This window comes from Anastrepha ludens, chromosome 6 (assembly GCF_028408465.1).
Source record: "Anastrepha ludens isolate Willacy chromosome 6, idAnaLude1.1, whole genome shotgun sequence".
Taxonomy (NCBI): Eukaryota; Metazoa; Arthropoda; class Insecta; order Diptera; family Tephritidae; genus Anastrepha; species Anastrepha ludens.
This window is the reverse complement of record NC_071502.1, coordinates 60,672,054-60,687,190: the sequence shown is the minus strand read 5'-3', so window position 1 is coordinate 60,687,190 and position 15,137 is coordinate 60,672,054. Positions and strand designations below refer to the sequence as shown.

The window sequence follows — 15,137 nt, the reverse complement described above, 5'->3', positions numbered from 1 at the left end:
GTTACAGTAAATGGCGAACGTTACCGTGACATGCTCAACGAGTTGTTTCCAAAAATTGAAGAGGATGAAATGGACGACATTTGGTTTCAACAGGACGGTGCAACTTGTCACACTGCCAAAGTTACACTCGAACTTTTGGCTACCGTTTTTGAATTCCGATATCAATTGGCCGCCTCGGAGCTGTGATTTAAGCCCGTTGGACTATTTTTTGTGGGCAAATGCTATGCGAACCATCCAGAGACGATTGATGCTTTAAAACACGAAATCGAAGTTGCCATTCATGAAATTGGAGCCCAAACAATCGAAAATGTGCTTAAAAATTGGGTTGATCGAATGGCCTACTGTAAAGCCAGTCGTGGCAGTCATTTAAACGATATTATTTTTCATTCATAAATGATAATGTACAATCTTCAAAATAAAAAAAGGTTTAAAAAAATATTAATTCGTTTTTTTTTATAGCCGATTCAAAAAGCAAATTTTACATGGCCCACTCTATACAACTGTATTCATGGTTATAGATGACAAGAGTACCACAGGTACACTACACGTAGTACTTACGTTGATATTCATGGTTATAGAAAGAAAAAGGTTTTGATAACATTTTGTCACTTGACCATAATCTAAGTTGCACTCTTTATTCTAATTTGTTTTACACTTCTTTCGATATTTATAAGTATGTATATGTTACATATTATATAATGTTTATGTTTATGCAAATTTTCAATCAATTCGATTTTTTTTTTCAGATACGGCTATGGAGTCTACTTGGCTTGGTTTACTTTTGTGGTGAACCTTGTGTGCGGTTTGCTATTCATGTGGTACTCAGGCAAGAAGAAGGGTGCCAAGGCACCGAACGATGAAGTAGCCATGGCTGATGAGCCCACAATAATGGGAAGATAATAACCTCAACTAACTAGCTTTATCTGGCATATAGAAATGAATAATGCCCACCGATCATCTGTGTACCTTAAGATTCTCACATTATGCTCCAAAACTGGACCATTTTCTGGCGAAGCATTAGGGAAATTGCCTCTTCATACCAATGCTTCCTTTTACTGAGACTAAAGAAGTATTCTTCGAATAAATCAAATTAGAACATCTCAAACTTTTATACTCAAACAACAGCGGCTATCGTTGTTTAGAAATTGAAATTAGACAGAACTTTTTGGGAGTAATTAGTTATATGCTAATGTACATTTCGTCCCCTTAGTATAACAATAGCCTATGTGCTCATAGGCTATTATTTTTTTATTGAATTTTTGGATTCTCCATCGTCGATTTTATATGTGGTCAAAATTTTGTCAAATTCTATTTCCACAAAGTGGGTCAAAACGTCAGTCAACAATAATAAATATTTACAGACATAACGAGAGAGTGAGAGCTACTTTCGACAAAAAGTTTGAAATTCATTTTCTCAAAACATCAAAAAATGTATAGGCTATTTTAATACTAAGGGGACGATTTTCTAGTTCCTATGTGACTAGTTTTGTAAGAATATTGAATGAAAAGAAGCAATTTTTTACATACTTATGGAAGTATGTAGAACATATATTTAAATGAGCAATCAAATTGAAATTAAAAAGTCACTATTTTTAAAAAAATAAATGTATGTACAATTTTGTAAAATATGCTTGTATGTGCACACACTTAGGGCACGTAAGTATGTGCTTATATGTTTGTATGTGTGTTTAAACTTGTTCACTGTTGAATTAAATTATTAAGCAAATTATTGCAACTGAAAAAAAAATATTGTGTAAGAAATTTATAAATGCACATGTACAACTTAATTGAAGGCAGAAGTTTTGTTCAAATGCAAACTTGACGATTTAAAACTATTCTAAGCGGCTGTACGAACATAAGTTTCTCTTATTGCCTTTTTCTATTTATAATAAACAATTTATTCATAATGGAGTCATATTTTTGTTTTTAATAAATATAATTGAACGCCCAAGAATGCAGAAAAGTGTCGCTTCGCAACACAAATGACTAGAAACAGACATTTAAAACCAAAAGTGTTGGTAACAGTAGCACGCATAATTCATTGACAATGAAATTCAATCAATTATACAGATTTGTATTTAAATGTTCCAAGATGGCGGCTTTCCACTTACTGAATAAGGGTCGGGTTTGATATAATGTAACATGAGCAATTTTAGGCAAAGTATAATAACTTATTAATGAAACTTGGTGGAGATGTTATGAAGTGGCTCAGAAACAACTTTTATATCTCCCAATTATTCCGGAAATAATAGTTTTGTAATTATCTGACTTTAAAGAGCCCTCGGGAACTTCCCTTTAGTTTGGCACTTTAAAATTCACTTAAATTTACAAAATATATACTGACTCGCGTGTTTTTACTTATTTTTATATGTGTAATCGAAGTATTTGAATGAAAATTGAATGGATATGCATTTACCGATATCACAACTTTCCTATTTTAAACGAGAATAACAATTCATTGGAATTGACAACAGTATAATGTTGCCGGATACCTGCAAATGAAAATAAAAATATGAACAAAAATAAAGAATTTCAGTTCAGTGTTGATAGGGATGGGAGTTAATGTGCATCCTTACTGCACGCACACATATGACGATTTAATTTTTGGTTTAATGGTTTTAACGTGGAAAGGAGTGCTAGCTCCTTACTAGTCACCTATTCGCGATTGTTGCCAGTCGGTTCGCAAAACTTCGCTATTGTAACAATACATTTTTAAATTTCTCTGTATTGGAAGAATATGGCAAGTATCTTTATAAACTCAATTGCAGGGTGACATTTTTATAGCCTATTGTGGAGAATATGAAGTATTCTATTTAGAAGAATATGTAGTTTTAATTTTCATGTTAGAAATGTGCATACACAGATATATGTTTATATTTTTACGACTATGTAAAGATTTTTTATTTCTTTAAATTATTTTTTTGTTAAAACTTTTCTGACTCCCAGAATACAGAAGCAACTCTGTGCTGACACGTCCGCATTTGCTACAATGAGCAAAATGACAGCTGAATTTCGTAGTTGGAGGAATGCAGTGGATGTGAAACGTGTTCTTTGCGTGTCATGTTGCATTTTGTGTGTTTTTAAGAATAAATTCGGGAAAAAACTATACAAAACTCTTTCGAAAAGGTGAGCAGTGAATAAAACATAAATTTTTTAAACAAATTATAGCAAGTAGTGAAATAATAGCGCAGCTTGATAGTGCAACAAAGATTGTGTTGGTAATCACCATGTGATACTTGTGCCAGACATGCAGCTGTGACCCACAAACTAAAAAAAATAGCGAGATGAAAGCAATCTGAAGCTTTTAGAGCGATGCACTATAGTGGGTGAAGGCGGAATACTTTTGTATATATGTATACAAATATAGTTTTGCTCTCAAAAACTAAATTTGTGAACATGACGCAATAATGAAAACTTCAGTCGAAAATCAACCGGCCCTCCCCCCAAAAAAATGATTTTGTAGAGCTAGTTGCCACATTGAATGACGTGCATGAGTGTATTTTTTTGTGTTGTAACTTGTTGCTGAACTTTTTTGCTGTTAAATATTTTAATATTTTTTGTACCCGTGCGGTTATTTTTGTAGCCGAACCGATAACACGAAGAATGGTAGCTGATAAGGAGAATGTAGCGACCGCTAGCGGCGCAGTTGAAGGCGATACGACTTCGAAGAAGGCAGCAAAAAAGCAAGCGAAGGAGGCATTAAAAGCTGCAAAGGTTAGACTATTAAAAAATTTATCGAATGTCAGTGTTCACTGTATCAACATTTCATAGAAAGCTGAGCAAAAAGCCGCAAATTTGGCTAGCAACGAAGAAGCTGGCGATGCAGTTGATGTCTCAGCTGATCGATATGGTTCCGCAGGGCTTATCCAATCAAAAGAAAAATTTGAGGAACGCAAATTTGTGGGCGTCAACGAGTTGAGTGAGCATGTAAGTAAGGATGAACTAGTGTGGGTTCGTGGACGTGTGCACACATCGCGCTCGAAAGGCAAACAATGTTTCTTAGTTCTACGTCAGCAGAGCAGTACGGTGCAATGCATTTTGGCTGTAGGTGATCGTATTTCCAAGCAAATGGTGAAATTTGCTGGCAAGTAAGTTTAACGATAAGTTAAAAAAGTTATGTAAAGAAGCTCTTATTTTGTTAAACTAAATTTTGCAGCGTGAACAGAGAAAGCATAATTGATGTCCAAGCTAAAGTTGTTTCAGTTCCCAATAAGATTGAGTCATGTACCGAACAAACAATTGAATTGTGTATCGAACAACTCTTCGTAGTGTCGCAGGCCAAACCGCAACTACCGCTGCAAATTGAAGATGCTTCCCGCCCCGATAACCCTGATGTGCGTAGCAATTCACAGCATTCCATGCAGTTCAAACTAATTCTTTGTTTTTTTAGGAGCCAGAAGGCTTAAATATTCGTGTAAACCAAGATACACGTTTGGACAATCGCGTGTTGGATTTACGTACACCTGCAAATCAAGCTATTTTCCGTTTGGAAGCTGGAGTATGTCGTTTATTCCGTGATATTTTGACGACTAAGGGCTTCACGGAAATACATACACCGAAAATCATTTCTGCCGCCAGTGAAGGTGGCGCGAACGTGTTCACTGTCAGCTACTTCAAAGGTAATTAGTAAAATCAAAGATAATTTTTTATAATTAATTTGATTATTCACAGACTCCGCTTACTTGGCCCAATCGCCCCAGTTATATAAGCAAATGGCTATTGCTGCTGACTTCGATAAAGTGTACACAGTAGGTGCAGTATTCCGTGCAGAAGATTCCAACACACATCGCCATTTGACTGAGTTTGTTGGACTCGATTTGGAGATGGCTTTCAAATACCACTACCACGAAGTGCTGTATACCATTGCCAATACATTCACGGAAATCTTTAAGGGTCTACGCGACAATTACAGTGCCGAAATTGCGGCAGTAAACCAACAATATAAAGTGGAACCATTTAAGTTCCTCGAACCGCCACTAATTTTGGAATTCGCAGAAGGTGTGAGAATGTTGCGAGAAGCTGGTGTAGAAACTGGCGATGAGGAAGATTTGTCGACACCCAACGAAAAGTTTTTGGGTAGACTTGTAAAAGCCAAATACGATACTGACGTTTACGTTTTGGACAAATTTCCACTTGCGATACGTCCTTTCTATACAATGCCCGATCCAAACAATCCGACTTATTCCAACTCATATGATATGTTCATGCGCGGCGAGGAAATTCTTTCTGGTGCTCAACGTATACACGATCCCGATTTTCTAATTGAACGCGCAACACATCACGGCATCGGTGAGTTTTATGAACGCAAAGGAAATGTAGTGTTTCTAATAACTATTCTGTCTATTACTTTTGATACAGATATAACAAAGATTGCTGCGTATGTTGAATCGTTCCGTTTCGGCTGTCCACCTCATGCAGGTGGTGGCATCGGCATGGAGCGTGTTGTCATGCTTTACCTTGGACTTGATAATATACGTAAGACTTCAATGTTCCCACGTGACCCTAAGAGATTAACTCCATAATGCGTATAATTGTGGCTAAATGAACAAGCTCCAGAAAACGAGAAAATTATTCACATCGATTTTTGCAAATGAATTTTAATTGGCTCTTTTGTTTGCTCAGTGTCCTTTGAATTGATTTTTTCTTTAGTTCATACAACCAAATTTTTTTTATCGATCATAATTGCTAAAGGTTGTTTCTTTTTTTATTATCACTTAACTATTTTCTTAATTAGGCAGTTATGCCTGCAGTTGTACAACAACTAGTTTATAGTAGAATAAAAGAGGCAATTATACCTGGCGTAATGGCTGAAATAAAGAAGACGCCTTCAATTAAGTTGTGTTTTGCTATTTCTCTGAAGAAGTTGAGTGAACCTTAGTCAAAAGCGCAGATTAGTTTCTGTCAGAAATGCTTGTAAAAAAAAAACATAATTTAATGCACACGAAAAAAGGTGTTTTTTTCAAAAAAATCTTTTACAACGCCTATGAATATGCACACATGCATATATAACTTTCGAATGATATCCATGAAGGGTCGGATATGGATATGGAAATATAGAGGGCCAGAAATTTGTCCAAGCACTGAGACAATAATGGCCATTGCACTTAGACCAAGGTATAGGCTTTAACGGATACGGAGGAACAGATGTGTTTATAATTCTTAGCAATTTATCGAGGGAAAGATAAAGTAGCTCATCGATTCCCAATACATCCAACCCAAAAATAGCCCATCTAAGTCAGCAAGAAAGAAAATACTCGGTACTATCTTCATCCTCGAAACAAGATGTGTATAAGATAAGAGTATTTTTGTTGTTGTTGTTGTAGCAGCATAAACATTCCCGTGCATATACGAGGAATGAAGTGACAGTCCTTGGCCAGATATAAATCCGGGTCGTTCCGGTTACGTAGAACCGACTGTCGTGGGAACGATGAGAGGATTGTCGATTATGGCTATAGTGACCATATATCGTCGCCATGGATTGTACCTCGTAGTTAGTTCTATCAGGACTCGTAGTTCATTCCTTCTCTCAGTCAGAGATTTTTTACTGAGAACAAAGAGTCGGCGCTCTCGCGTATCGGCACCCACGTCACTGTAGACAGTTATAATTTCGAGGTTGTAAAAGACTTCGTCTATTTAGGAACCAGCATTAACACCGATAACAATGTCAGCCTTGAAATCCAACATAGAATCTCTCTTGCCAACAAGTGCTACTTTGGACTAAGTAGGCAACTGAGCAGTAAAGTCCTCTCTCGACGAACAAAACTAACACTCTACAAGACTCTCATCATGTCCGTCCTAACGTATGGCGCAGAAGCTTGGACGATTACAGCATCCGATGAAGCGACGCTTGGAATGTTCGAGAGAAAGATTCTGCGTAAGATTTTTGGACCCTCGCACGTTGGCAACGGCGCATATCGCAGACGATGGAACGATGAGCTATATGAGCTTTATGACAACATAGACATAGCGCAGCGAATAAAGATCCAGCGGCTACGTTGGCTGGGTCATGTCGTCCGAATGGATACAAACGCTCCGGCTTTGAAAGCATTCGATGCGGTACCAGCTAGTGGTAGCAGAGGAAGGCCTCCTCTGCGTTGGAATGATCAGATGGAGAAGGCCTTGGCTTCACTTGGTGTGTCCAACTGGTGCCGGTTAGCACGAGAAAGAAATGCCTGGCGCGCTTTGTTAAACTCGGCCAAAATCGCGTAAGCGGTTATAGCGCCAATTAAGAAGAAGAAGATGTAGACAACTGTTTGTGCTATACTTAGCCCTAAAATATGCTTCGGTCCAATTAGCTACTCCAAGAAACCGTAATTGGTCAATACATCAACTTGAACACCCTAATGTCCCCTCACTCATGCAAGCTTGCCGCCTTGTAACAGAGTTAAGCCTCAGCTTACACTCCTGAACAATTTTTTAAGTGGTGGAAGCGGCTTCTAAGGACCCAAGAAAGCTTAATTTTGTTCCCTTTCTGGAGTTATTTTTTTGCAATAACTGAAATAAAGAAAAAATAAATTATGGAAAATGGAAAATAAATAAAACTTTTTTTTGTGTTCAGCAACCCCAAATTAGTTTAAAAAAAAACTTTTTTAACGAGGTACCCCTTTTTATGGAAATATGTGTATACTAGTGTAGCTGGCCACATTTTATTATTAATAATAATTGGCGCTTACACCTTTTGTTGAGTGTTTGAACGAGCTCCTCCTCCTATTTGTGGTGTGCGACTTGATGTTTTCCCACTAATGGCGGACCTACAGTTGTATGCCGCCTCCGAACGGCAGATGATTTTTTGTGAGGGGCTTTTCCATGGCAGAAATACACTCGGGGGTTTGGTAGTCACGCACCAATCATTCGGCAATTTATTAATCACATTTAATATAATTATCGCTCAAGGCAAAATATTACTTCCTCTTGAAAATTTGATCCCTGTATTTATGATGTCCTTGAAAATTGTTTGTAAAAATGCTACTATGTTTTTCAATTAAAATTTACTACTCTAGGTAATTTCTTATTAGAAAAGTACAGTAGACTCGGGGTTGAGGGAACTAATTCGTGCTAGGGCTATTCCCCCCAACCCAAACTTTCCCTTCAATTGAGATTGAAATTATACATGAACAGAAGTGGGCGGATTATAAATATTTTATTAATACTGTTGTATGTAAGGTAGAGGTACATAGTTTGTGCAGTGAGTGTATTTATTTCATATAATAAAAAACATATTATTTAAAAAGTCCAATATAGTACTTTGTTTTTTCGTAGCTTCCAGTGATTTTTTCACTGCAATATCCCTGATATTGTTAAGAAAAATGATGTGTTCGAGCGAGTTGGTATTGTCTTCGGTCCAATGGGTTGCTTTGTCAAAAATTTTAATGGCTTCAGCTGCCTCTATTGTACACATGTCGCCGTTTATTTCGTCATGCTCATCCTCATCCTCATCAGATGCCTTAACAGGTTGATTAAGATCATCGATAACGCCCTCAGTACCATTAGTGCAATTGCCATCTATTCCTGTCCATATTCTTAGTTCGTTGACACTTAGGTTTGACTGAAATAAAAAAATTATGGCATGTTAAGTGCATGTGTAACTGTAATGCTTGAGTTTTTTACCTTTGGAAATGCAGTTTCAGTTAAATTGAGTAATTCTTCAAGTTCGAAATGTTGTGCAACTATCTGCTGTCTTAAGGGGTTAGGGGTAGTCAGAATTTTCAAAAAATCGATTTTTTTTTTTGCATTTTCTTAAAGTATAATGTTTTAAAAATATTGTGTAAAAATTTGAAGTGAATCCGACAAATACTTTTCAAGTTATTCAACAATTAACAAAGGGCGCTCGGCCGCTCCGGAGCCGATAGCAAAACTTTAAATGCGTTTTTCTCAAAACTATGTTTTTCAAACTGGTGAACACTGTAACTTAAAAACCGCTACGTAGATTTCAATAAAATTGATACAGCTTTTGAAAAACATAAAAAACTTGTGCCTGATCGAAGGATTTTTTTTTAACAATTAACTGTTGGTTTTTTTTTCTAAAATCTGGAAAAAATTTTCTGAGGCCGCCATTTTGTTCATTTTGAAAAAAAAAAAAAAGCTTCGATCCGGCTCGAGATTATCTATCAATAAAAATAATTTCTCATCCGATTGGTTTTAGATGAATCTGCAAGGACTTGCGATGTTCACCGCAAGGGACTTCTGGAGAAACGGGCTTCACACAAACAGCGATAACTTTTGCAATTATTAATTTTTTTTTTTTGAAATTTTGGTGAAGTCAAGTTAAAACATGATGTTTTTATGCTATGTTTTTATTTTTGTTAAATAAATTAATTAAGTAGCAAAAAAAAATTCGTGAAAATCATCATTTTTTCGGGCCTCTGACTACCCCTAACCCCTTAACACACTGAGAGGCACATCATCCTCGATACACTCATCATTGTCTATCGGATGTTTATAGTCAAGTAATGGACACGCGCATTTTTTAATAACGTCGGCAGCGACTTTTTGCCATGCTTGGGTCAAAAGGCAAATGGCATCTTTCAAAGTAATTTTTTTTAAAAAGTCGGCTATTTCGTCTTTACCAATAGCTGATTTTAATAAATTTGTTCTATAGTGCAACTTGGTTAACCTTATTACATTCTGATCCATCGGCTGGAGAAGGGGTGTTACATTTGGTGGCATATATAAAACGAAAATTGAACCACATTCTGTTTTTAATAACTCTTGTTTTGGATGGCACGGTGCATTATCTAAGATCAAAACAGCTTTGACTGGTAGACCCTCGTGTATTAGGAATGTGGTAACCTAAAAAACAAAAAAAAACTTATTTAGTTCAATTTATTATTTACCTATGTTATGATTTAATAATTTAATTTACCTCTGATACAAAGGAATTGTGGAACCATTCTTCGAAAATGTCCGCAGTCATCCATGCTCTTTTTGAGCACCTGTAGTTCAAAGGAAGCTGAAAAATTCTGAATGATCGTGGTTTTTTGGCTTGACCTATTACTAATGGTTTTAATTTGTGTTTGCCAGTTGCATTAGTGCACACTAAAACTGTGACTCGCGCCTTTTCACTTTTACTTCCGCACGCATTTTTTTCATTTGAGCTAACGTATGTTTTGTCTGGCAGTAATTTCCAAAATAATCCAGTTTCGTCAGCATTGTAAACCTGGTTTTCATCCAACTGTAAATCATTTTTTAGTCGCCAAAATTTTACCTTGAATGCCGGCGCGGCTTCTTGATCAGAAGACAGTTTTTCACCGCAAATTTTCAACAATCTAATTCCAAATCTAGCCTTGAATCCATTTAGCCTGCCCGAACTTGCGTTAAAGCCACTTCCAATTCCATAAATTTATGCATGCAGTTCTCTAGCCTTTTCTTTAATAAGGTTTCCAGATATTGGAATATATCCACTTCTTTGAGTGATGAACCATTTATATAGCTTAGTTTCCATATTAGCAAGCTCACCCTTCTTCAGAGACTTCCGTTTAATGCTGCACGCTGTCGATGCTTTTAAAATCTTTCTTTTTCCATTTTTTATACGTGATATGGTCGATTTGGTAACACCATATTGATAAGCCTATGATTTTAATGTAAAGCCTTTATCGAGCTTTTGTATAATTTCAGAAAGGCAAAAACCTTTTCGCTTTCATAGTTAGCACTAGCAAAAGTAAATGTATCTTTTTATCACTATCTTATTTCGCACAATTGCTTACACGCACAAACCGAACTAAATAGCTTTACACTGGACAGTGTACACAATATACATATATGTATATGAATGTATATACCAATCATATACGCATTCTAACATAACTGTAAAATAACTGAAAATGCATAAAAATTTTGAGGTTCCTTCTACTCGGTACTTATTAGATTGAAGGTTCCCTCTACAGAGTACTCAATGAAAGAATTTCTGTGGTCCCCTCAACCAAGTAGTTCCCTCAACCGCGAGTCTACTGTAGTTAATATAAAAAAAATTCAAAAACCACCAAAAAAGACCTAAAGTCGATGCAAAAATTAGACTTTTTATTGTCATGCATTTGAATTACTTAACTTAAATTTTTTCTAAATTTGTATTTCGGGAACATCGTTCGTTATCTTATACATTTGTTTGTTCCATTTGTTTTTTTTTTTTTATTTATTTTTTTTTTTTTTTTTGAAAAGTCAATGCACTGCTAAGATTATTTTCAATAATAATAAAATAATATTGAGATCAGTAAAAAGTTGTTTGCAAAAACAAAAAAATCAAGCGTAATAGAATTCGAAATCGGAGAGATGCTAATTTGCATAATAAAATAATGTGGGGATGCAGGCTTTGTAAAAATCAGCAGCCAACTTACAGCCCACTTCAAAATATGTATGTATGTACATCAATGCAGCACCACTACATTACACCAACAATTCGAACTTCTGTTCATGGATTTTAGCCAATGTCAAAATTCTCTTCTGAAACGGTGCATTGCCCTGATGAAAAGTTATTTCTTTTGCAAGCTTCGTCTTTTTTCACGAAGTTTTTCCTTCAGCTGGTCTACAAGATTACAATAATACTCAGCATTTATTGTTTCACCAGTTTGAAAGTAATCCATAAACAAAATTCCTTTCGCATCCCAAAAAGCTTATGCTAACAAATTCTTGGCCGATTTCTGGACACGAACTCGTATCGTAGCCGAATAACCAGGTTCTCACCACTCTTTAGCCTTCTGTTTTGATTTAAAATCTGGTGATAGACTCAAGTCTCATCAAAAGTGATGAATCGATCTACAAAATCCCTTTTTAATTAATTTTCTTAAAAATATACCCGACCTTCGAAGAAATCTGAGTAGATCTTGTGGTGCCAAGGAGCCAAGGTGGTCGCTTCTTAGCACATCAGTGCCAAAGACCTCAAGCCTGATTCGGGAGAAGGCCGGGCAGACGCACAGAAAGTGGTCCGCCGTCTCACCTTCCTCTCCTCTCGGGAGCATAGGGCCTTGACAAGTCTTTTCCATCGTAGACGGTTCTGTGCTGTTATTTATGCACCGTCCCATGAGATGTCTGCTAGTTCGCGCAGCATCGACCCTCACCAAGTTGGTTTTGGTCGACAGCGACCACTGCTACCTTGCGGGTTCCAGTCCAGTGCCATTCTCGTGATGCTATCTGGTGGGTTTCTCAATCTGCGATCTATCCATCGCTACTTTCTGCGTTTGATTTGCGTAAGGATGGGTTCCTCGTTCGTTAATCTTCACAGTGATTCGTTACTGATGGTGTTTGGCCAGAATATTCTTCAGATGATGCGGAGCCATTTGTTGATGAAGGATTGTAGCCTCTGTGTGATAATGTTAGAGACCAGCCATGTTTCGCTTCCGTACAACAATACGCACTTCATGCATGAGGCGAATATTCGTAGATTAGTGCGCCTAGAGATTTGACCCATGTTAGCATCAGGATATTATGTCTACCGACATAGTTCAGCCTGGATTTACATGACTCAACTACTCATGAAGAATCCACTTTATCCTTATCCTATCGCATTCGAATGGGTTTTTGTTAGCGAATGCGGCACCCATTGCGCACACAGCTTTGTGAAATCCAATACTTCAGCCAAAATATTGCTTACACTGCCTAATGAGATGACTAGGGATTCTACTAAATCCCGTTCAGTCACTTAACGATTTTCCAGTACGATATCCTATATTTTTCTACGATTTCTGACGTTGTTGCTGTTTTTGGACGTCCTTGAAGGGGATCATAAAGGCTTTAAGTTCAGCAGCCCATCTTTCTACTGAACGAATTGATGGTGAAAATTCTTTATTCCCTTTCAATATTCGTTCACAAATTTCCTTTGCTTTTAAACGTTCCAAAAATAAAAATTCAATCACTGCTTCTTGACTTGATTTTTTCCATTGCAGAAAATATTGTGACCCGGCGATACTAAATGGTTTGGTAAACAAAGAATGAATTGGCAGATTGAAATGGAACTTCACATACGTACATACGTTCATATGAAGAGTGCACCAACACAACAAAAAATTAAGGCTAGTAGCAGCGCCCTCTCTTAGCGAACTGCAAAACTTACTGAACAACCTAGAATATGACATTTCGTTTTTCTTCATGCTTATTTGACATTTATATTGTCGTTGACTTAACCCTTTTTTACTTTTTTTTTTTTTGTTTTGGTTTAATCAATGAAAAAATTAAATTTTGGAATTGAAAAATAGTTAAGTTTTAAAACGAAAAAAAAAACTATTTGGAAAAAAATAAAAATAAAAGTCAAGGGGAATGCCGAAAACTTGTTCAAATAATCATAACACTGAGAGTGAATGGATTCTATTTTACAGTGCCAATATATTATATGTACATGCGTTTGTAAAGCAAGTGGATTTTGATATCTCCGGTACAAAAAAATACAAACGGGTTAATATACTTATCCGCAAATAGACGAGATGTTTACGGTCACAGTGTCAAATAAGCCTACGTCAAATATTTATTGTTTCCTTCACTTTAGTACAAAACAGGTTGAGAGCATTTTAAATATGTACATCTCTGTTCAAAATATACGATTCAAGATTCAACTATTTTTTATTCTTTGTATTTGATTTTTTCATAAAGGTATAGGACATTCTACAACAAAAGCTTATAACTCAATGCCCAAAATTTTGTGCAAAATTTACAAAAAAATGAATATGCAAATTCAAATAACTATCAACAAAGTCTAAACTGTTTAATCCGATTATTTGGAATATTCCGGGTATTCAAGTTTTATAACGCATTAAATCTTGAGTCGCCTTTAGATTGGCATTAGTTTGATGAGCATCAATATCATTTTGATGATCAAAATTGTTTGTTCGCGTTGGATCCTACAAAGGAGTTCAAAAGTGTATTGATCATCATGGAGAATATTTTGAAAAACAATAAAACCATTTTCAACTACTATTATTCAGTTTTCCATTGATAGCCCAGAAATATAAATAGCCACCCTCGTATAGAGAAGTCACCTCGAGTGGATGCGCCTTGATTCCTGGTTTTTCACTTACTTTCGCTTGATCTTCCACAGATCCACATATTTTTACAATTTTGAATCTATCAGTTTACACTCCATATTCTAACCAAGTTATGAAGAGCTCCGATTCTCAATAGAAGTTAGCTTTAGAGATACCACTGCGAAATAGATATTATGCTTAGGATCCCCCCTTCTTTCATTTCAGTTCTTTCATTTGGCAAAGTAATATTGTGTGCCCTTCTAAACATTAAGACATTAAGCAAAGGAGAACGCACAAAGACTTATCTGTAGATCGGTATAACGTGAGATTGCACATCTCAATGTTTGTATGCATAACGGGAGCTGCGATAAATGTGGTTCTCGAACTAACTCCTTCACATATAATCAGGAAATATAGAGGCAATAAGCACGCAGCTTCAACTGCTCGATTCTTCGGCGATGCTGTCAAAAACTGCAAGGCTTAAGGAAGACCATAGAATCGAGCTGCCACTAGAAGGCTATTTGGTACCAGGGCATTGGGACATCCTTATCCATCTTTCAAGCGAAGGTATATTCGACCAGTCTGTGTGCTGAATGAAACTAAGTATAATAATGAATATATGGCTTTTCTAAGTCGCACTCAGTGCTCTATCCTATTTTATGGTAAAAGTCTCTCTAGTCCTGGAGTACATAAAAAGTTTAGTCTTCTTAGTGTCATGTAAACACATTCATATTCTCCACTAGGGCCCAACATTTTCCTGGCTGTGGGACAACACACCATCAAAGAAGATTTCAGGGGGAAAAATCAAAGGGTAAGATACCTAGGCTGGCACAAAACCACAGAACTACGCTGGCCAAAGTCCGTCCCTATTGGGAGTGTACTAACACAAAAGGTATATTATAGTATTTACAAACCTTCGACAAAAAACAACTTGACCTAATTTTTAAGCGCCACAGCTTGAGATCGGGATCGCAAGTAAGGTCTATATTCAAAAAGTTTGCCCCAATTTTTAAAAGTAATTCGTATGAATTCGGGACTCTCTGGGGAGATTCAAATAGAAATACAGTGTACTCTCTCTTAAGTGGGCACCTAAGGGACTGAAAAATTTTACCGCTTATGGGAAGTGTCAGCTTGTGAGAAAATTAAAAAAAAAGAGGTTGTCTGTAAAGTCGGTTTACTGACGATAGTTTA

General features: G+C 36.5%; 2 protein-coding genes across 2 annotated transcripts in view; both read left to right on the top strand.

Annotated features, from left to right (window-relative positions):
- Window positions 1-1,915, top strand: part of LOC128866876 (uncharacterized) — a 33,518-nt gene extending 31,603 nt beyond the window's left edge. Inside the window, exon 6 of the mRNA XM_054107913.1 lies at window positions 747-1,915. Within this exon, the coding sequence (XP_053963888.1) occupies window positions 747-900 (154 nt within the window). The 3' untranslated portion in view covers window positions 901-1,915. The remainder of the gene's footprint in view (window positions 1-746) is intronic.
- Window positions 1,916-3,017: 1,102 nt separating this feature from the next.
- Window positions 3,018-5,835, top strand: LOC128867488 (aspartate--tRNA ligase, cytoplasmic). Its single transcript, XM_054108722.1, has 7 exons — window positions 3,018-3,126; window positions 3,584-3,714; window positions 3,772-4,088; window positions 4,157-4,334; window positions 4,391-4,619; window positions 4,672-5,289; window positions 5,359-5,835. Exons 2-7 carry the CDS (start codon window positions 3,604-3,606, stop codon window positions 5,520-5,522), a joined length of 1,617 nt encoding a protein of 538 aa, XP_053964697.1. The 5' UTR covers window positions 3,018-3,126; window positions 3,584-3,603; the 3' UTR covers window positions 5,523-5,835.
- The last annotated feature ends 9,302 nt before the right edge of the window (window positions 5,836-15,137 follow it).